The sequence below is a fragment of the Notamacropus eugenii genome, chromosome 5 (genome assembly GCF_028372415.1).
Source record: "Notamacropus eugenii isolate mMacEug1 chromosome 5, mMacEug1.pri_v2, whole genome shotgun sequence".
NCBI lineage: Eukaryota > Metazoa > Chordata > Mammalia > Diprotodontia > Macropodidae > Notamacropus > Notamacropus eugenii.
The window spans coordinates 124605426-124628541 of NC_092876.1; the positions used below are offsets into that span (position 1 = coordinate 124605426).

Here is a 23116-nt window from a genome sequence, read left to right on the forward strand (position 1 = left end):
CTAAGCCTCAGGGTTTTCATCAGTAAAATAGGGATAATAATAGCACCCATCTCTTTCTTTCCCAACAGGGTTGCTCAAGTGAGATAGAATATATGTAAAGAGCTTTGTATACTGTAAGGTACTATATAAATTCTAGTTGCTGTTGTTAATTATTATCTTTCTTTCCATCAGGCATCACAGTGGACAAGTTTGGGCTGATCTACTTTGTGGATGGTACCATGATCAGGCGCATTGATCAGAATGGAATTATCTCCACTCTCCTGGGATCCAACGACCTGACATCTGCTCGGCCTCTCAGCTGTGACTCTGTCATGGACATATCTCAGGTGAAAAAGGTCCCTAAGTAAAAACTGCAGGCCAGAAACCTGTAGTGTAGGTCTCAGAGATCTTGGTCTCCCACTAAGGATCTGTCTGGCCAGAGGCCTATTGCTTTATGGCCTGCTCATGTGGCACAGCCTAGCTCAACCCTGAATCAGATTAACATGGAGGAAATGGTGGTTTGCATACATAGCTTTTGCCTGAATTAGCAACAACAGGAAGAGGACAAGTTTTGGATTACATCAGATTGCAAATTGGTTACAGCCCCAATCAAGCCAAGCTTCTTAAACCCTTCCCCTCATAAACACACTAGCCCACACAAGAGTGCACTCCCTCTACCTCTCCCTCTGCCTCTCCCTCTTCCTGTCCCTCTCCCTGTCCCTCTCCTTGTCCCTGTCCCTCTGTCTCTATCTCTCCCTCTGTCTCTCCCTCCATCTCTCCCTCCATCTCTCTCTCCGTTTCTCTCTCTCTCCGTCTCTCCCTCTTTGTCTCTATCTCTCTTTGTCTTTGTCTCTCTCTTTCTCTTTCTCTCTCTCCCTCTCTCGCCCCACCTTTCAATTATTGTTTTGATTTTTAGAGTTTGTCAGACCTCTTCATATGACCCAATGCCTGGGTCCACCTTCCCTCACTCTCCTGCAGAACAGAAACTGATTCATAGCCTAATATTAATAGTAATAACTCGCATTTGCAATGGTTTACACATCTTATTTGACCTTTATAACCCCCCTTTATGAGGTGAGACAGTGCACATATTGTGGTCCTATGTCTGGTTCACTCTCCCTCCCTCTGTTCACCTATTGGATTCCTACCTGGTCTTTAAAGCAAGCATCAAGTGTCACCATCTATGGAATTATGATAATAGGATCAAGATAGGGACTAGACCTGAGATTTCATTCAGATAGGGAGCTTCCAAGTGAGGAAAAACCCTTCAAGTATTTCCTTTGCAGCTTAGGGTCTTAAGAGAGTTTCTGTGTTAGGTATTTTGCGCCAGGGGCCCCCAGTCAGTCTGCGGCAAAGGTTAGACTTGAACATAGTTCTTCCTAAATTTGAGTCTAGCTCCCCAACCGACATTTATGTGTTTGTTTGTTTTATAATGTACTTTGCTTAATTATCTATTTTCAGTACATAACAACCCTTTGAGTTAGGTAGTGTAGTACAAGTATTAAGTGAATAGAAGGATCTTGGAGACATAAGAAACCTTAGAGATTGTCTAGACCCCCATTTTACAGAGAAGCAAACTGAGGCTTAGAGAGGTGAAACAATTGGACCAAGATCAAAGAATGATCAAATGTAGAACTAGAATCCATGTTTCCTAAACCACAGGATGGATTTAGAGCCAGAAGGGACCTTAGAGTTAACTGAGTCTAACTGCCTCATTTTACAGATGAGACAACAGTCTGGGACAGGTTAGGTGACTTACCCAAGGTCGCATAGTCAGCAGATAACTATCCTATCTCCTCTTATGATTGTTTCCAATTAGAAGATGAGGAACCACAGGCCCAGTGATATCAAACGACCTGGCCTTAGCCACTTAATGAGTAAGGATGAGCCCTCAGGTCATCTGACCTTTGGTCCAGTTCTCTCTTACCTGTCTAAGGTCTGTTTAATAGATTTTCTAAAAGGTTTATTGAAATCATCATTAATGTCTTCCTTCTTTGCTGGCTCTCCTTCCAAGTCACGTTGTTTGGTGAAACGTTATCTATAGATGTGTAGGTGTGCACTGATGTACAATCAGAGGCAGGATAGTGGCGTAAAAAGGGCTTTTGGAATCAAGAAATAGAAACCCAATCATGGAATCTCTGCTCCCTCAAGGGTCAGAATCCCCATCACGTCCCAACAGTCTTACTCACTAGTTACATGGACTGGTGGAAATCATTTCCCTACCCTGGGCCCAAATTTACCACATTCTAAAGTGAGGCATTGGGTGAGATAATCTCTGAGAGCCTTTCCATTTCTAATATCCTCTGTTCTAGCCTGGGTTTTGAAGACCCCTTTTTCAACTCTTAACATTCTGTGTTCCAGCATTCTACACTCTCGTGATCTTTCCCAGCTCAGATATTCCCTACATCTGCACACAAACATTTGCTGGCATACACACACTTTTCCTGCATTTGGGGACTGTCTTTTCATCGTTGGTGACAGCCAGCACTCAGGTCCCCAGGGTACCATGAGAGCAGAGGGCATAAAATATTTAGCTGCCAACAATGACAAGAAACGAGTTTTAGGAAAATGAAAATTCCCTTGTCACTTCAGAGTAAACTGTGGTCTTGATGCTAACCAAGGGCAACCGTGAAGCCGTACTCCAGAGAGGTTTAGGAGGCATGAAGGCAGTTGGGACAGAAAGCCACAGGCTCTGACACTCTCCACAGGAAGAGGAAACACACACCAGAGGCCAGAGAAAGATGAGGAATAGAGCAACCATGTCTAAAATAGACAGATGAGGGAGATGAATCACTGCCACCATCAACAGACCACAATTTGATTCAGCATTCATTCATTCAGCAACCCTTACCAATACCCACTGTATACAGATCCCTGTACCCAAGGCTGGGAAAGATATAATGATAAAAAAGTAATTTAGATAAGACACAATCCCTACCATGCGAAATGTATGGAAGCATGAGATATTTAGGTAAATTATTAAAATATAACTAGGACATAATAAGTGATAGGTGTCTTATGAAGTTAGTGAGAGTGCTGGGAGGGGTCAAAGGAGAAAAATAATGAGACATAATAGTTGAGGCTCATTTAGAACTTTAAGGTTTGTGAAGCACATATATTATCCCCATTTGATTTTCACGGATGAGGAAACTGAAGTAAACAGAGGTTAAGTGACTTGCCCAGGGACCCTCAGCTAGCGTTGATGCTGGATTTGAACTCAGGGAGATGAGTCTTCCTAACTCCAGGCCTGGCACACCTAGTGGACAGGGCTTCTTGACTCCCAGTTCATTGGCTCATTGCCAACCAGGGGCTTATTACAGGCCACAGAGAGGTGCTGGCTCCTGAATAAACAAGCCCACAAAAATGTTTGTTTTGAACGTGTCTTAGACATGAGCACTGTGACAGCTGGAACTGCCTCATCTAAAGTTTTTGGCTTCCCCAGTCCAGAACAACACAAAGTTTTTATGAACAGGAAGTTCCCAATGAATGCTGGTTCTTGTGGAGCTAGGCCTTGAAGAATGTGTAAATATGATATGTGAAGTCTTAATCCTTTGCTCAGCAAGAGCAGCAGGCTGTGGAGGAACATGGATGGAGCCCCGGATTTGGACTTGGAGATCCAGGTTCAAATCCCTGCCCTGATGCTGCATTGGACTCCCTTCTTAGGGCCTCTGTTTCCTCATTTGGAAGATGGGAATATTTCTCATCTACCTAGTGGCCTGGCCTCTATTTGGAAAGCCCTTTGCTGGACCTTGGTGAGACAGAGAGATCAATAAGATGATGCCCCGACCCTCAAGAACCCAGTAATGGAGTTGGTGAGATAAAATATAAACACATGAAATATGAATGAAACAACAAAAGACTTAAATGACATTTCAAGATGCCAGAATCCAAGATATCATGAGGCTATAAAGGATCAGCAGGTGGATCAATACCACAGAGGCTAACTGCCGTAAAAGTTCAGAAATGAGAAAGGCCATTTTAGGCTGGTATAAGGAGGAGAGACTTCAAGGAAAAGGCTGTCAGTCCGTCAGTCAGTCAATAAGCATTTATTAACGGCTTTCTCTGTGCCAGGCCCAGGGCTGAATGCTGGACCTGGCCCAACTTTATCAGAAATCTCTTAACAGATTTTGCATGTAGGTTTTGGCATATGGAGCATCATTTTTGTCCTTGCTATTAAAACAAATCTTCCTTGTCTCCCAGAAGGCAGAATTGGGAGAAGTAGAAGTTCAAAGTTACAGGGAGATAGAATTCATCTTAATTTAAAAAAAAAAAACTTCCTGATAGAATTATCCAGAAGTGGAATGGTCTGCCATGATAGGGAGTAAGTTTCCTATCACTAGAGGAATTCAAATAAGGTTTGGACATCCACTTGTGGGATATCACTTAGCCAGTATGTGTCAGCATTTGGACTAAATCTGTCTGCTACACCAAGCTATCTCTATTATATTAGTTAATATTTTCCGCCTTATGCTAATTCAAGTGCCACCTTCTTCCCCAGGCCTTCCCTGATTGGTGATTGATAGGTACTTTGCCCCGCAGTTATCACATAGTTCTTTTATGCCTTTCAGATACATTTATCATATAATAATGTATGCCACATCTAATGCCATATGTTTTATTAACCTAAATAAACTTCAGGTCCCTTGATGATTGAGACTGTGACTTGTCTAAACTTATCCCAGAGGACCTATCCCAAGACTCTATGCACAGTAGGAGCTTAATAAGTATTTGCTGAAGGAATGGCTGGCAGTGGTCATGGGGGTCAAATAAGTAATGAGAAATAACAACTTACCTTATATCTGTGTCTCTGTTGCCAGGTTCGCCTAGAGTGGCCCACTGACTTGGCAATCAACCCAATGGATAACTCCCTCTACGTTCTTGACAACAACGTGGTCCTACAGATCTCTGAGAACCATCAAGTCCGCATAGTCGCTGGAAGACCCATGCACTGCCAGGTCCCTGGCATTGACCACTTCTTACTGAGCAAGGTGGCAGTCCATGCAACTCTGGAGTCTGCCACAGCCTTGGCCGTATCTCACACTGGGGTCCTATACATTGCTGAGACTGATGAGAAGAAAATCAACCGAATCAGGCAGGTCACCACTAATGGGGAGATTTCCCTGGTCGCTGGTGCTCCCAGTGGCTGTGACTGTAAAAATGATGCCAACTGTGACTGTTTCTCTGGGGATGATGGGTATGCCAAGGATGCTAAGTTGAATTCCCCATCTTCCCTTGCTGTGTGTGCTGATGGGGAGCTCTATGTAGCTGATCTGGGAAATATCAGGATCCGCTTTATCAGGAAAAACAAACCATTCCTGAACACCCAGAATTTGTATGAGCTGTCCTCCCCCATTGACCAGGAACTCTACTTGTTCGACACCAGTGGTAAACATCTGTATACCCAGAGCCTCCCCACCGGAGATTACCTGTACAACTTCACTTACACAGGCGATGGGGACGTCACCCTCATCACAGATAACAATGGTAACATAGTGAATGTACGGAGGGACTCCACTGGGATGCCTCTCTGGCTGGTAGTTCCAGATGGCCAGGTGTACTGGGTGACAATGGGCACTAATAGTGCCCTCAAAAGTGTGACAACCCAGGGCCATGAATTGGCCCAAATGACTTATCATGGCAATTCCGGTCTCCTTGCAACCAAAAGCAATGAAAACGGATGGACGACATTTTACGAGTAAGTACCAACACAATTCCATTTGAGTTTCATTAAATATGGTGTTTTCTAAATGGTGGGGTTCAGTTTGGGGGTAATTTAGGTTGCATTTATTTTGGCCAAAACTGTAGGTTGTGCATCAGTGCCTATAATGTATTCTGTGCTTCTTTTCCAAATGGCTTTTTCTAGGAGATTCTGGTACAAGGTGACATAGCATGGTGTAAAAGCCCCCTCTCTCCTCACATTACCCAAATGCCCAAATACCTGAATTAGAATCACTAAATTAGAAGACCCTTAAATGTTATTAACCCAGCACTTCCCTGAAGCATGAATTCCTTCTCCAAGATCCCTATCTAGTAGTCATCTCACCTCTACTTTAAGACCTCTAAGGATGGGGAGTTGGTTCCCTCCTGGGGCATCCTGTCCCATCCCATCCCATTTGGAGGCAGTTCTGATTGTTAAGGAGTTCTTTCACAACACAGCGGGAGGCCATCACATCAAACAGCAATGCTGTCAAGCAGGTGATCCCACCAGTATTCTAGATAAGACGAGGGAGGAAGAAATGGTACAAAAGACATCATTTTCAGATCACCAAAAGACATGGAATTCTCATTTTCTTAAATGTATTAACCACAAATTTCACATTTAACAAAATTTCACATTGCCCAAGGTCATACAGACCAGTCAAGTCATCAATGCCCAAGTGTTTATTAAGCACCTACTGTGAGTCCAGCAGTGTTCTAGGTGCTGGGGAGGCAAAAAATGAATAATGTCTCCCAAGCTCTCAAAGGGCTTATATTCCAACAGAAAAGATAAGAAGTACAAACATAAGTAGATAGAGAATAAATACACAGAGAATAAATATGAGGAATAGCTAATTACACTATGCTAACTAGGTGGGGAGAGAGGGAGGGAGGAAGCAGTTGACGGCATGCAGAAAGGCTCCATGTAGCAGGTGGTCGTTGTGCTGCGTCTTAGAAGAAGAAATTCTGGAATTGAGGTGGGAGTGCATTCCAGGCCTGGGGGAGAGCTCAGACAAAAGCCCAGAAATGGACGATGGAGTGTCCAGTGGGAGGAGCAGAGAGACCAGTCAATCAAGACGACTCCACAGGCACTTTTTAATTGCTTCCTCTGTGCCGGGCACTATACTGATTAGATGACAATCAGACTAGAGATGACAGAGTGTAAGAGGAGTAATATTTAATGTGCTTGGATAAATAGATTCAAGGACATGATGGGAAGGGCTTTATATTGTGAAGGATTTACACTTGTGCCTAAAGATAATAAGGAACAGGTGGAGCTGATTGATTAGAATCCAATCTTTGATCAAGCAAAATCACTTGACAGTAGAATGGAGTTTGGACTGGGTTGGTGACAAACTTGAGGCAGGGAGACTGATGACAGGACCATTGTAATAATCTAGGGGAGAAACAACGAGGGCCTGAATTAAGGGGGCTAGTTGTTTGAGGAGAGAGAGAAGAGGTCAGATGTGAGAGGTGCTTTGGAGGTATAAATGGCAAGATTTGGGCACTGACTGGATATGTGGGGGGAGAGAGTGAGGAGTTGAGGCTGATGCTGAGATTACAAAAATGGGAGATTAGAAAGATAGAAATAAGGACACTTAGGAGTATCTAGGTGGTACAGATAGAGCACTGGAGTCAGGAGGACCCCTATGTAACCCCAGGCAAGTCATTTTACCCTGATTGCCTCCAAAAAAGAAGGAAGGAAGGAAGAAAAAACTGTTTGGAAGAGGGGAGAACTTAGGGGAAAATATAATGAGCTTCATATTGGTTGAGTTGGAGATATTTTGAGGACATCCAATTCCACAGCTACTAAGGCCATCACTAAGTGCTTATAGAACCCATGGATTTAGAGGTAGGATGGACCTTGCCAATCCTCTGGTCTAGTCCCCATCATTTTGCAGAAGAGGAAAGTGAGGCCCAAAGTGGTGGTGTGATTTGTCCAAGGCCAAGCAGTAAAAAAAAAAAAAAAAAAAAAATGGAACTGAGATTCAGTCTGGCTTCAACTCTAATGCTCTTTCCAGTTTCACTCTGTTGAAGTCAGAACTGAAATTCCAGAACCTAATTCTTAGTTCAGTGATGCTCCCTTTCCAGTTTCTCTCACCAGTAACTATAAAAGAAATAATATTCTCAATTTCTGCAGCACTTTAAGGTCTGCAAAGCTATTATATATGAATTATATAGCATTTTATCCTCAAAACAACAATCCTGTGAGTTAAGCACTAATATGATTTGTTTATTTGTATATTGGTTCCATTTTACAGTTGAGGAAGCTGAGGCTCAGAGAGGTTAAATACTTTACCCAGGATCACACAGCAAGACTTAAACCCAGGTCTTCCTGACTCCAAGTTTCCCACTCTAACCACTCTGTTCATACATCCTTTGTGGCACAGTATATTCCTGGCAGGTGGAGGCAAGTGTCTGCCATGGCAGGGTCATGTTTTCAAACTCCTTGGTTCCCCACAAGACTTTCCTGGCACCTTATGCTTTTGGAATCTCAATGGAGAGAGAGCTTCTTGCTCCTGCCGTAGGAACTCACTCAACTCCTTGTCCAGTTTACTGCTTTCCCTTAGAATTAGACATAGTTCAGCAGCAGAGCATAGATCAGTCAGGTCAAGCTGAAGTCAGAGTAAAAAGAAACAACCATGAGCCAAAGGCACTTCCTTACCGGGAAACAAAGCAACCCAATGCACCGAATAGGTGTTCTAGTCATGCCCATTCCTCCGGAGGAATGCGATCATTTAATGCCTCACAAGCTGGGAGGGACTGCTAAACTGAACCTGACATTCTCACCAATTAGGAGGAAATGACTGCTGAAGTAGAAATGAGGGCAACTTTAGGGGAAAGTCCAGGTGGAAAAGAGCCAGCCTTTGAGTGGATCCCCAGTTTCTGTAGGCACCAACAGCGCCCCCAGAAAACATTGTGATATTGGACTGCACTGAAAGAATCATGGCCCCCAGAATGAGATGAATGGAAGTCCTGCTAGGCCACACCTGGAGTGTTTGGATCCATCCGCCATATTTCAGGATTGGGACTGTGTCATATGAGGCTATACTGATAAACCTGAGACTGGAGAGAAGTGAAAATTGGGTCAGGGTGCAATTGTTGTCTTCAAATATTTGAAGGGCCAGCTGTCAAGGAAAGTAAGAATTCAATTTGTTGTGTTTCACCCCAAAGACCAGAATGAGGACCAGTGGATAGGAGGTACTTGAAATGAGATTTTGGCTCCATCTGGGGATGGAGATGTGAGGGAAGAACTTCCTGACATTTAGAGCTGTCCAGAGGTAACATGGACTGTCTTTGGTAGGGGAATAAATTCTCCATCACTGGAGATGTTAGAGCACAGTCAATATAATCCTTCATCAAGGATGTTGTAAATACCTGTTGAGAAAAAGACTGGACTTTTATCACCTCTGAAAGTCCCTTCCCACTCTGAGATGCTGTGATTCTGTTGGGGCCCACAACTTTGGTTAATAGGGGAGGATTCACCAGAAGGGCTACATGGTCTCTCCTCTGAGAATGCTTTTTATTTGATCACTGTAGAGAATCTGGTGATGCCCCATTTGTAAAATACTGTTGGACACTGAATTCTTTCACTTAACTAGATTTTCCAGTCATCCAAAAGTTTAACCCCAAAAATGCCAGGGGTTTTCCTCCTCAACCCTTTGCCATGGAAATCTTTCTAAAATGAATTACTGTACTTGCTTGCCTTCATAAACAGGGTATTGGATGTAATTTGATTTTGTCTTGATGTTTAGTCATCATGAACATCAATTATTATCCTGTGCAAGGAGTAATGATCCCTTTGAGTTTAGAGAAGTGCATTAGGCATTTGGTACATACATGATGGTACACACCAGATAGCTGTGTTCTTAGAATTCTGTGTCTGCCACTTTGAGATCTTCTGCCTCTTGATTTATTGTCTGTTCTCATTCTTTATTGCCATCAGCGGCTCTGCCTCCAGCCCTAGCAGCTGTTTCTAATCTGCTGTGTGTTTAGAAACAAATGAATCACACTTGTTAGCACTATGTCTCAAGTAAGAGTAAATAGGTGCTAAAGAAAGTCCCAAGGGACTCTCTGAGCAAAGTGCAAGAACTAGACTGCAGGGAATTTGTAATATCTGTTTGGGCTGCTCAAGGACATCTTGGACTTCTTACCTTTTCTTGACTGTGTTGCAAATATTTAAACTTCCTGAGAATTAAACGACCTCTAGATAAGTAGGATGGTTCTGTAAATCCCAAAATGAATTTGGATCTTTAAAATATGCACTAAACTAAATTTGACCAGGTATTTTATCATCCCAAAAATCTAAAGGAAGAAGGCATAGGATTGATTGTATTATGTTCACATACATAACTTACCTTCCTCCAGTAAGGACTCCCTCCATACCCAGATGTGGCAGAGAAGAAAACATGACATCCTGAAGGCATTGCCTAAGAAGCTAAGAATCTCTCAAGTGTAGTCCTGGCAATGAACTCTGCATCTGTGCTCCCAGGACCAGCCTAGCTAAGTTTGGAGAGGCACATCCCTAGTAACTTAGCCACCAGTGATGATTGTTTTTTTGGACCCAAGCAACATTCATTGAGCACCTACTGTGTTCAGAGCTCCATGCTTATCCCTGGGGAAAGTAAGAAATTTCAGTGAGACACATTCCCTTCCTTTTTAAAGTTTACCATGTAATAGAGAATTTTTAAATCTACTTGGGTAGAAGGAGCACCCACAAATCTGAGATCACCAATCCTGGCAGCATTAAAGTTGCTAAATACAATTGTTCCTAAAATGCACGCTGTTGTCTCTACAAAGGTCACTGCTGTAGATTATTTTGTCCAAAATGCAGGAGACCTGTTCACTTTTTTAAGGAGAAAAAAAAACTTAGAAAATAGCAATTATCTTGATTAACTCATTGAAATGGAAATATATTAAATAATTCAGTTGTCTCCAGAACCTGACCAAACCATTTTCTTCTTCATTTAGCCAATGTGAAGCTTTTGTTGTTAGACAAAGTGTAGATAGGCATATGTGCACTTCTATTTGCTCTCAGTTTCCCCAAGTCACTCCACTGGATTCAGAGTGAGCCTCTATATATCACAACATCCCTCAATGTTGACTAGTCCTAAAAACCAAAGCTCATACATGCTCAGTTCATTTCAGCAAGTATGTATTAATTACCTGCTCTGATCTAGGCACTGAGGATCCAAAGAAAGGGAGGGAGAGGAGAGGGAAGAGGCCCACTCCTCAAGGAACTTCTCTTCTACCGATGAAATATAACACATAAACTAATCAATAAGTGCAAATGATAAACAAAGCAATTTCAGGTGAGACCACGAACAGTTAGGGGAGCATCAGGAGAGGCCTTCTATAGATAATCAGTTAAAAATAATCTGTATTCTATAATAATCCATAAAAGTAATTTATTAAAAATAATTCTATTGTATAGATCCTATAATAATTCTATAAGTTCTATGATAAAAGTAATCTATAGAAGGTAGAACCTGTTCTGTGCTTTGAAGGAAGCTCATGGTTCACTAAGATAGACAAGAGGTAATAAAGCATTCCAGACATGGGTAGATAGTCTGTACAAAAGGACAGAGGCAGGAGATGGGGTGTCATGTACAGAGACATTTGAAATACAAGATGGAGGATATGTAACCAGTCTAGACAGATAAGTTGGAATCATGTTGTGAAGGGCTTTCAGTGCCATACATAGGTGTTTGCATGTTATTCTAAAGGCAATGGGAAGCCATTGAAACTTCTGGAGACAGGGAATAGTATGGCAAGACCTTCTCTCTTTCTGTGTGTCTTAACAAATTGCCTGAGTATGAGTTATACCTTTTCCTAAAATATCTGATTTGTATAAAATCTGAAGTACCATCTCATGTGTGTGTATGTGTGTGTGTGTGTGTGTGTATGTGTGTTCCTTTCAAGGAAATTCCTCCGTAAGGGGAATGAACTGACTCTCAGGTAGTGAGTTCTCCAACACAGGATGTCTTCAAGAAGAGCATGGATGACTCCCCCTCTTGGGGATATTGTAAAGAGGAGTTCTGTTTCAGATAGAAATTAGACTGGATAACCTCTTTGGTCTCTTTCTATTCAATTCAGTTTAACAAACAGTATTCGGTTGGCACTTATTGTGAGTAAAGCATGACATTAGGTATGAAAACACAGTGATTCCCTGAAATTCCAAATTGGAGAGTCTATGATTTTGTCCCATTTGGGGGCATCAGATATAGCCTGCCTGTATTTGGGGGCAGTGAAAATGTGGACTAATTCCTAAATTACTGTTTGATGGAGTCATGGAAAGGCCACTGCAGTGAGAGTCAGTATTCTAGATTCAAGTCCCAGCTTTGCTCCATGAACATCATCATCATCATCATCTTCATAACCAGTGCTTACAAAAACATATAAATATATCACGTACTATGTGCCAGGTATGTGCTAAATGCTACACAAATATTACTCTCATTTGATCCTCGCAACAACTTTGGAAGATTGGTACCATTGTTATCCCCATTTTACAGACCAGCAAACTGAGGCAAACTGACTTACCCAGGGTCACACAACTAGTAAGTGTCTGAGACCAGATTTGAACTCAGGTCTTCCTGACTCCAGGTCCAGCACCTTGTGCCCCCTGTGCATTCTGGCTACTGGCTCTATGATCTAGGTCAGATGCTTCTCTGCACTGAGTCTCATTTCCTTCTCTGTAAAATTAGGCGATGTAAATGAGATGATCTTCCCCGGGTCTCCTCCAGCTCTGACATTATGTGAGTCTCAAGTAATGAAATCACCACTTAACAACCCAAGCCTCCTGCACCAAATAGCATTAGGGACAGATGGTGTGGCTTGTTGAAACTGATGGGCCAAGGAAGGGAGAGCGATGGATCAGGAGTTTGGGCAGGTCACACCAAAGCGTCATTGATCCAATTAGGTCTCTGCCTTTCCAGTTGATCTCCTCAGCAGCCCTGATTCCAAATAGCTGTTTAGCAGCTCACTAAACCCCAACTCAACTATTATAACACTAAATCTTTGTCCTGCCTGCTCCCAGAATAAGGACTGTTAAGACAACCAACTTCAAGTTCATGCTCAGAACCACAGAATTGCAAAGTTGGAGAGGACATTAGTGACCACTCAACCACAACCCTTACTGAATTAACACCCCTTCTATGATCTACCTGACAAGTGAGGGCATGACCAGCTCCATCTCTTCCAGTGAAGAGGACACCCACTCCTTCCCAAGATAGCAGCTCATCCTGCTTTGAGAGTCTCCCTGACAGCAAACCCTCACTGAACTGTGGAGCTTCTAGCCCTGTCCATGGTTCTGCCCTCTGAAGCCAGATGGACCAAATTAAGCCTTCCACACGATAACACTTCACATACTGGAGTGCTCTCCAGCGCTCTTTCCTAGGCTAAGCATTGCTGGTTCCATAAACAGATCCTTGAGGTCCTTTGTCATGTTAGTTGATTCATTTGCTCCCCAATACTTAATTTCAGTCCTTCAGAGTTTCACTGTTCTGGTTTCCTTGGCCACTGAACATATGACAGCCTATCTATGCTTTAAAAGTAACATTTTCCAGTTGAAAAAACTGAAAATGTCACCTTCAGGGAACCAACCCTCTGAAGAGGAGCTTCTCAGTCCTTAGCCAGGCTGGTCCTCAGATCTCAAACACACAGTCCTTATAGAATTTCCAGCTTGGTAGAATCAGGCAAATCTCTCACCATTCAATTCAACAAATATTTCTAAAACACCTACCATGTGCCAGGCACAGATAGAGGTTAGGGAAACAAAGATTCAAGAAAAAAGTCATTTCTGCCCTCAGAGAGGGCATATCTGTGCCATTGGGGAAATATGACATATCCTAAGTAAATACAAAGTAATTCTAAGAGGGAGAAAAAGATTGTGCCTTGCTCAGAGAGCCTTTAGGAGCCCAGGGTCAGGAGGATGGGAACAAGCATTTATTAAACACCTACTGTGGGCAGCCAGGTGGTTCAGTGGATAGAGTGCTGGGCCTAGGGTCAGGAAGACGCATCTTCATGAGGTCAAATCTGACTTCAGACTCTTACAAGCTGTGTGACCCTGGGCTTAACCCTGTGTGCCTGTCTTTCTGAAGCCACCCTCTGAGCTCTGTGCACTATGGCACCACCTAACTGCCTCTAGCAGGAGGACTTCAGTAGAGTCAGTCCCTAACATAGATTAAATAATAGTCCTACACTTCCAAGCAGCAGCAACAGTGTTCCAGGCAGAATGGAAAGTGCTCTGGTCTGGGTTCAGGTCTTGATCCTGATTCTGCTACTTGTGTGACCCCAGATAAGTCATTCTATCTCTAAGCTTCCGTTTCCTTATTCAAATGAGGAGACTAGTCCCTCCCCTGCATCCACTCACAGGATTGTTAGAGGGGAATAAAATAAGATCACGTTCATGAGAACATTGGTTAAACCATGATCCCTGAGTCATTTTCGCTGGCTGTCCCCCTTGCCTAGAATTCTCCCTCTCCTCATCTTCCCCTCCTGACTTTCTTCAAGTCCCAGTCAAGATCCCACCTTCTATAGAAAACCTTTCCTGATACCTCTGAATTCAAATGCCTTCAAAATTTGTCCTAGTTATAGCTTTTTTGTATATACTTATTTACAATTTGTCGCAGATCATAAGCTCTGTGAGGACAGGAACTGCCTTTCTTTGTATCTCCAGCGCTTAGCACAGTGCCTGGCGTACAGCAGGTCTAGTGACTGACTCATCAAGGAAAAGTCAGGCAGGCTTTTGGTGTTCCAACACTGGTCAAGAATCAGCTGTGACTGTTTAGTTTCCCTAACATTGGGTAGCATCTGTTTCAAATTTTGGCTTCAGGGGAATGGAATCAGACAGCTAAGACTGTGTCCTAAGAAGAAATAGCCATGGTCCAAAATAGCTTTGCAAAGTGGGACATGATGGTCATAGGAATAATCTTGCTCATAAGTTTGCCCCAGTTAGTGGCAGACTCCAGATGGGTTTTCTTCATTCATCCAGTAACTCAGCAAAAAACACTTATTGAGCCTCAACAGTATTTCGTGTCCTGCGGTGGGTTAGGTAGGGCTAGAAAGAATGCAGACAGGTACAAAACAGAGCCCTGGGAATTGTACAGTGTAGAATAAGGTAAGAAATAGAAAAAGTAATAAGTGATCTCATTGGAATGGTATAGACAAGAAATGCTATCTGTGTATGTGCTGTATATTGCTTCCTGCCTGGAGTAAAAGGCAAGTGCTTTCAGGGCTGTAGCACTTTATTTTTGAATTTCCAGGGTTTAGCACAAGGGCCTTGCCCTTTTGTAAGGGGAGGGGTGGGGGAAATGGAAGAATAGGGGGAATAGGACATATAATTGCATAATTCTTAGGAGCTCCAAATAGTCCTGAATTTCCTCCACCAGAATAGAAAAGTTTGAATTGTCCAGGGCCACAGAGCCAGCATAAACTATCAAAGGTAAGGCTTGAGCCCAAATCTCCCTGATTACAGGGCCTGTGCAGGCGCTCTCGCTCTCGCTCTCGCTCGCTCTCTCTCTCTCTCTCTCTCTCTCTCTCTCTCTCTCTCTCTCTCTCTCTCTCTCTCTCTATATATATATATATATATATATATATATATATCTATCTCTTCCTCTCTTTTTTTCTCTCTTCCTCTCTTTCTCTCTCTCTCTTTCCCTCTCTTTCTCTTTCTACCTCTCTCTTCCTCTCTTTTTCTCTCTCTTTCTCTCTTTCTTTCTTTCTCTTTCTCTCTCTTTCTTTCTCTTTCTCTCTCTCTCTTTCTTTCTCTCTCTCTCTTTCTTTCTCTCCCCACATGCTACCTCTCACCCTGTTCAGAATCGGAGATTAATAAATAGATGTTGAATTACATCTAATTGCTAGATTAAAGATGGTGGTAAACTGGAATGCTGGTGTAGTAATTCAGGAAATTGTTCCATATGGGTGACATGAACAGCTTCTCCCCATAGGGATCATTTGTGATTTAGGTAGGGAATGTCGTAATAATTGCTAGCATTTATATGGCTCTTTAAAGTTTACAAAGCATTTGACAAATATTACCTCATTTGATCCTAACACAACAACCCTGGAAGGTAGATACTCTCACTTTCACCATTTTTACAGATGGCAGGCAGAGATTAAGGTACTTGTCCAAGGTCACACATCTGTTTTTGTTCAGTCATTTTTCAGTCATATCTGACTCTTCATGTCCCCAGTTAAAGGTTTCTTGGCAAAAGTACTGGAGTGGTTTGCCATTTCCTTCTCCAACTCATTTTATAAATGAGGAAACTGAGACAAACAGGGATAAGTGACTTCCCCAGGGTGACACAGCTAGTCAGTGTCTGAGGCTGGATTTTAACTCAAGAAGATGATTCTTCCTGATTCTATGCCCGGCACTCTATCCACTATTCCATCCAGCTGAAATAAGTGATGGATAAGGGAGAACTTAATAACCCGAGCTGTTCACCAGCAAAACTGGCTTCTGTGCAAGGCAGTAAGCTCCCCATCACTAGACACACTCAGGTAAGAGGGTGGGTGATCCTATTTCAGGATACTGCAGATCTACTTCTGGCATTGAGTGAAAGGCAAGACCAGATGAACCCTAAGGACCCTTCCAGTTAAGAATTCTGTATGGCCATCAAAGTCACTGAAAACCAAGGCTCTCTAGAGCCACTGATTAGGAACAAGTACTGTCTTTACCCCAGATGTTGAAACTGACCTGAACAAACCTCCTTTTAGAGATGGCTGCAGTGTGCCAACCCAGCACTTGTTAGAATCAAGCATTAGCTATCTCTTCCATCATGCCACATAGGACAGATGCTTGAGGAAAGCCCCAATGGCTCCCTGGGCATGTGGCTGCCTCTGAACATATCTTTAATCCCTTCCTCTGCAGAAACACTCAGGAAATAGTACATCTGGGTCAATACTGAAGCTTGGGCCCCTTCCAAACCTTAACCTTTATAAACAGGACAACCCAGATTCAGTAAGTAGCACAACTGATCTAGCCACAGATACTCAGAGCAGTGGCAACGAATCTGCTACTTCTAGCATCAGCTTCCCTGAACCCCATCAAGAGAAAGTGGCTGGACTGATTGATCTGGAAAATTCTTTCTGAGATTCAGAGTCAAAGGAGATGATACATAAAGTGCTTTGCAAACCTTAGAGCACCATGTAAATGCTAACTATTATCATTAGTGTAATTATTATCTCATTTAATCTTCCTCACAATGTTGGGAAATGGGACTGCTATGGGGGAACGTGTTTTGTAAACTCTGAAATGCTAAACACACATAAGCTATTATTACCCCGAGACTCCACTGCAGTTCTGTAAATCCCGGAATCCCAGACCCTTGTCTGGAAGTAAGGGATTAGCTAGAGAGATGGGAATGAAGGGGCAAGAGAGAACAGAGAGGACACCAAGCCACCATCATTTTCTCCTTGTTAAAATCCACTCAGTACCCTAGATGCTGCCCCAGCCCTGAGGCAGCCTTGAATATGTTTCTAATATTCAATATTTGATAATCCAATTCAGCAAACATTTGGTAAATACCTGTAGTGTACCAGGCACTGTACTTGGTGCCAGAGACACAAAAATTAAAAAGTGAAACTGTCTCTGCCCCCAAAGAGTTTAAATTCTACTAGGGATGGTGGGGGTGATGGGGGAGGAGAATGGCATGTGCACAGATAAGTCAATACACAATATATCCCAAGTAAATTCAAAGTGGTTTGGTGGGGACACTAACAGAGTAACTCAGGGAAAGCCTTTCACTGGGGGACTCATTAAAACATAAGCTCCTTGAGAGTAGGCATTGTTTCATTCTTTGCAGTCAGAGTGCCTGCTTTAGAATGCTTTTTTTGATGGATTAGGGTGGCACCATAGCTGATTCTGTGGGGAGTTAGGTGTTCTGGGAGATGGAGGTGAAGAGGAAAAACATGCCAGATGTAAGGCACAGCCTGGGCAAAGGTGGGAAATAGAATGTCACATACAAAGTCAGAGATACCAGAAACACTTAGGAAGAAAAGTGATACTTTCCCCAAGCCTGCAGTGTGGGAGAAAGTATTCAGTACTGGGAGTAAGAACACCTCAGTTCAAGTCTTTCCTCCACCACTTCTGTGACCTAAATCTCTGAGCCAGAATTTTGGCATCTGTAAAATGGGCACTGTTGTGAAAACTAAATGAGGAAGAGTCACATCATTTATCTTTGTTTTAAATACCTAGGATAGTGCATTGCACACAGTAGCATCATGTAATTGAATGAATGAATGAAGTACTTATTAAATGCTTACTGTAAACACATACTGTGTGCAAAAAGGAAACACATAGAAAACACAATCCCTGCCCTCAAAGAGGGTCGGGACAGTGGGGGTGGGGAGGAAGGAGACAACATATACTCAAGGTTTGTCAATGGGAAAGGTTTTCTAGTCCTTCAGGAGAATGGAACTTAGAGCTGAGAAATCTAGGTTTGAATTCCACTCCAGAGGTGTGCCTCGTAAACCTTCAAACATTCTAGAAATTGATGTCCTTGTTATTAATCATTAAGCAAGGTTGGGCGAATAAGGACCCAAGGAATAATATATTTCCAAGGCAAAAGCCATTGACAGAAATAATGGCATGTTAAAAAAAATTCCTGTTGCATTTGCAAGTGAATGCTAAAGGCTATTATGCAGACCTGATTTTTACACTTCATCTGCCCTTAATTAAAAATAATAATAAAAATGTTAATAGCATACTTGCTCTGCCATCTCACATGCCCATCTACATTAGGATAGAGAAAACATTAGATGCTGGCATGTAACCTTTGGGAAATACTTATGGAAGACAGATCATACCCATACCCCCAAAAAAACTACTGGTGCCATATTATCAAAGCCACAAGATAATTACTGATGATCATGGAATCATTGGTTGGAAGATACCTATGGCTTGGTTCACACAGGTAGTAAGTAAAAGGGCTGGGATTGAACCCAAGTCTATTGACTCCAAAAATAGTGTTCTTACTCTGCCACCTTGCCTAGGAGCCAAGATTTCTTAATTTGGGATCCAACATTTCAAGGGATCTGTGAACTTGGATGGGGGAAAAAACGGTATCTCTATCCCATTCTGCCAATGGTCATATGGTTATTGAGTGTCTAAGGTTGAATTTGAACTCAGATTTTCCTGATGCCAGATCCAATACTTTATCCACTGTGCTACCAGCTGCCTCTTAAAGGACTTTTTTCTATCCTTTATCTTATTTTGACTTTTCAGAACTCCTATGGACTATTAGCATTATTCTTCCTATTTTACAGATGAGAAAACTAAGGCTCAAAGGTAAAATGATGTGTTTATGATTATACAGTGAGCCTGTGAATAACCTCCCAGGGTAGATTAATAGCATTAATGTCCTTTACATTGCCGTTTAATGTTGACAAAGGCCCTTTCCACAATAATCCTTATAGAGCAGGTAATGTTATCTCCATTTTACAAGTGAGGAGACTGAGGCCTCTGGTGTCACAGGTATCCCTAGATCATCAAACTTTTTGTATTAGAAGAGACCTCAGATGTCACAGGCATCTCCTCTCTTCTATTGCAAAAAATTTGATAACCCGGAAAAGGAATGTGGCAAGGAAATGAGGAGGGTCTCAGTAGCTTCATTTGTACCACCTAGAGACCTCGACTCTATCCCAGTGCAATCCTTCCCAGAGAAGTAGAGAGTGGAATGGAGCCCTTTGGCTGCTCTAACATCTTTCTAGCTTCATTGATTCTGTCTCACAAGCTCCAGTCTAAGGTTAGGCTGTGTGTGCTTCACTAGAGAGGCCAAAACATTCCACCTTCCTGACACCTATGCTGGTCTCCTTAGGTGCTAACAAGCACTTTGGGAAGCCGGAAGGTGGTGCCGTTCTCTATACTTGAGTCTTCTGACTCTTATATCATGCCCCTGATGTGGTCGTGTGTCTGCAAGAATTACAGTCATGATGAAGAGGTGGCTGGGGGGGAGGGGGCGCGGTAAAGGGAAAGAAGGAAGAGGAAGAGAAAGGAGGGGGAGAAAGAGGAAGGAAGAAGCTTTATTAAATTCCTCCTATATACTAGACACTGTGCTAAGTGTTTTATAAAAATTATCTTATTTGATCCTCACGACAAATCTGCCAATCTGTTATCAACTCCATTATACAGTTGAGGAAGCTGAAACTAACAGAGGTTAAGTGAATACCTGGGTTCCCACAGCTAAGCCTCTGAGGCAGATTTGAATTCAAGTCTTCCAGACTCCAGGCCCAGTGACCCAGTCACTGTTCCCCTTGCCGGATACATCTGCACATCCCTTTACAGTTTACAGAACATTTTCTTCACAACAGTCCTGTATCACTGTCCCCATTTTACAGATGAGGAAAATCACGGCTCAGAGAAATTAAGTGATTTGCCCAGGGTCATGAGGTTCATGAAAAGCAAACTCAAGAGACCTCCCAGTGGTCATCTCCTTGGCAGTATTAAACCACTGGCCTTCAGTTCCCAGAGGGAGCCTGGGGCATAACTGAGCTTAGGACTCAGATCTAGGCAGAATCTACTTGTGAGGGAATATTTTTACATATTAAATATGTAACAATGGGCAGCTAGGTGGTACAGTGGATAAACTACTGGGCCTGGAGTGAGGAAGACCTGAGTTCAAATCCAGCCTCAGACACTTATTAACTGTATGACTCTAGGCAAGTCATTTGCCTTCTGTTTGTCTCAGTTTTCTCAACTGTAAAATGGGGATAATAAAAGCACTCGTGTCCTAGAGTTGTCATGAGGATCAAATGAGACAGATAATATTTGTAAAGTACTTTGCAAACCTTAAAGCCTTGTGTAAATGCTTTATTTAAATTTAAATGCTTTTATTTAAATTGTTAAGACAGTAGGGATGACACGGTGCTTGAAATCACCATTCTCATAGAACCTCAGCACCAGACTGGATTTCCAGAATGATGTAGTACAACCTCAACAAGAAGCATGACTTCCGTCTGTACCATCCCCAACAAGGGACATCCATCTTCTCTTGAACATCCCCTTTGAGGTAGAAGGGTGTGTCTCACTGCCTCTGGAGGTAGCTCGTTCCACCCGGGACAGCAGTGGTGGTGATTTGGAAGTGCTTAGCACATAGTGAGCTCTTATTAAATTCATCTTTATTTATTCATTCATTGGGTTATCTGGAAGCAATGCTGGGACATATGGATGAGACCAATGCCCTGTGTAATTTATTGGTTTGGCCCAACTAGCAGAATATGAATAAGTCATTTTCTCTATATCTTAAAGTTTATATCACCATCCTATGAGGCAGAGATACATGTATTATTATACCCATTTTATAGATGGAGAAAATTGAGACTCCAGGAGAGGACATGACCTGCCCTTGGTCTCATAACTAGCAAGCAACGGGGGGGGGATTTAAATCTGGGTATCCGGATTCCAAATCCTGTGTTCTTCTCCTATTCCTCCACACCACCTTAAGACACCAGCTTTCTGTCTGTTTGTCACTCATGATTCAGCTCACTCCTCTGGTCTGCAGGTATGACAGCTTTGGCCGCCTGACAAATGTGACATTCCCCACTGGCCAGGTAAGCAGCTTCCGAAGCGATACGGACAGCTCAGTGCACGTCCAGGTGGAAACATCCAGCAAAGATGATGTGACCATAACCACCAACCTGTCGGCTTCCGGTGCCTTCTACACATTGTTACAGGGTGAGTCAGGGGTCAGGGTGGTCTTGGGGACTCTCCAGAAGAAAGAAGTAGGGGTGGCCCGGCAGGAAACATGTCTCTTCTGCTAAAGAAGTTGGTTTCATAATCCCACTCATTTTACAGATGAGGAAAGTGAGGCCCAGAGAGGAGGGAAATGATTTCCCTGGGGTAAGTAAGCCATAGAGCTAGGATTCAGATTCCATCATCATGGAAGCCCAAACCAGTTTCTTTGAAGCTTCTCTCATGGCTTGAATCAAAAGTACACACACAGACACACACACACACACACACACACACACACAGTCACACACACACATACACACAGAGTCAGCCCAGCTCATAGATGGCCAGGACCAGGCTGAGTCCTGTAAATCCTCAGCCTGACACATCTGAGCAGTATTTCTCATGTGGCATTGTCAGGTCCTATTACCATCTGAACAAAGGCTGAAGCATCCATTAGCTCCTAATTCAGCTGACCTCGTTACTCTGCCTTTCTAATGGCTTCCAGATTAAAGACACTTTCACGCAGATGTGGACAGGGAGAATAAAAGGTAGCAAGATTGAGTCCACCTCATTATGAAGGGGGTTTGGCTTTGGAGAAATCCCCCTTGCTGCTTAGAAGAAAGTTCATTTGTGCCATTGGAGAAGCCCAGAGAAAAAGGCTTCTGATCTGAGGCGTGTAACTTTGTTATTAAAAATACCAGTATCCTGGCATACAGATACAGAACTAGAAAGGGCCCTCAGAGGCCAGCAAGCCCAACAATTTCATTTTACGGATGAGGTCATTGAGACCCAGTGAGGTTAAAGGAATTACCCAGGGTCACACAGCTGGTGGAGCCTTGGACCTGAGTTCAAATGTGAGCTCAAACACTAGCTGTGTGACCCTGGGCAAGTCACTTACCTTTCTCTGTCTCAGTTTCCTAGTCTGTAAAATGGGGATAATAACAGCACCTACCTCCCAGGGTTGCTGTCAAGATCAAATAGGATAATATTTGTAAAAATGCTTCGCACAGTACCTGGCACATAGTAGTACTGTATAAATGCTAGCTATTAATAGTTGTAATAAGTATCTGAGGTTGGATTTAAGCCTATGTCTTCCTGACCCCAAATCTAATGCGCTAACATTATGTTTTTCATTCCTCCATTAATATAGCCCTCCACAGTCTATGAAGTACTTTCAGATCCATTATTTAATATGATCCTCACAATACTCCCATTTTACAGATGTATAAACAGAGGCTCAGAAAAGTGCTGTGACTTGTCCACAGTCACACAGCCAGAAAGTGGCATAGATATGAATAATCCCAGGTCTTCTGACCCCAAGTTTTCCATTAATTCTAGAAACTTCTCAGCTGGTCCTTCAAACTCTATCTTAACTACAGTCACCTCCATGCCCATGAGTGTAAAGTTTTATCTTCTTTTACCTTCACCACACTGTCTTCTCACAGCACGGTACATTTGATGAGACCATAGATAATGAGTGTGCTTTCTAGCTGTATATCTGTGACCCCATAATTCAAGTTACTAATGAGAAAAGACTCAATTTAATCAAATTTTTCTAGGAAAAAGGCCATTCTTGTCCTCATATCAGTAACCTTAATGAATAGTAGGTTTCCCTTTTAAGATGGCATCTAATAAGTGTTTTACAGCCATGATTGATTGGTTTTGTTTATTTGTTTTTCCAACCTATGTTTCCATAGGCATCTTTACAGAAAGTAGGTTAACAGTCATTCAAAGTAAAATTTTAAATTCTGATGAAAATGTAGA

General features: G+C 42.6%; 1 protein-coding gene across 6 annotated transcripts in view; it reads left to right on the top strand.

Moving 5' to 3' along the window:
- TENM4 (teneurin transmembrane protein 4) overlaps nt 1–23116 on the top strand; it is a 1206236-nt gene that overhangs the window by 1150940 nt on the left and 32180 nt on the right. For all 6 annotated transcript variants that reach the window (XM_072610720.1, XM_072610721.1, XM_072610718.1 and 3 more), the window contains 3 exons: nt 172–326; nt 4797–5674; nt 21180–21352. In XM_072610720.1, the coding sequence (XP_072466821.1) occupies nt 172–326; nt 4797–5674; nt 21180–21352 (1206 nt within the window). The remainder of the gene's footprint in view (nt 1–171; nt 327–4796; nt 5675–21179; nt 21353–23116) is intronic.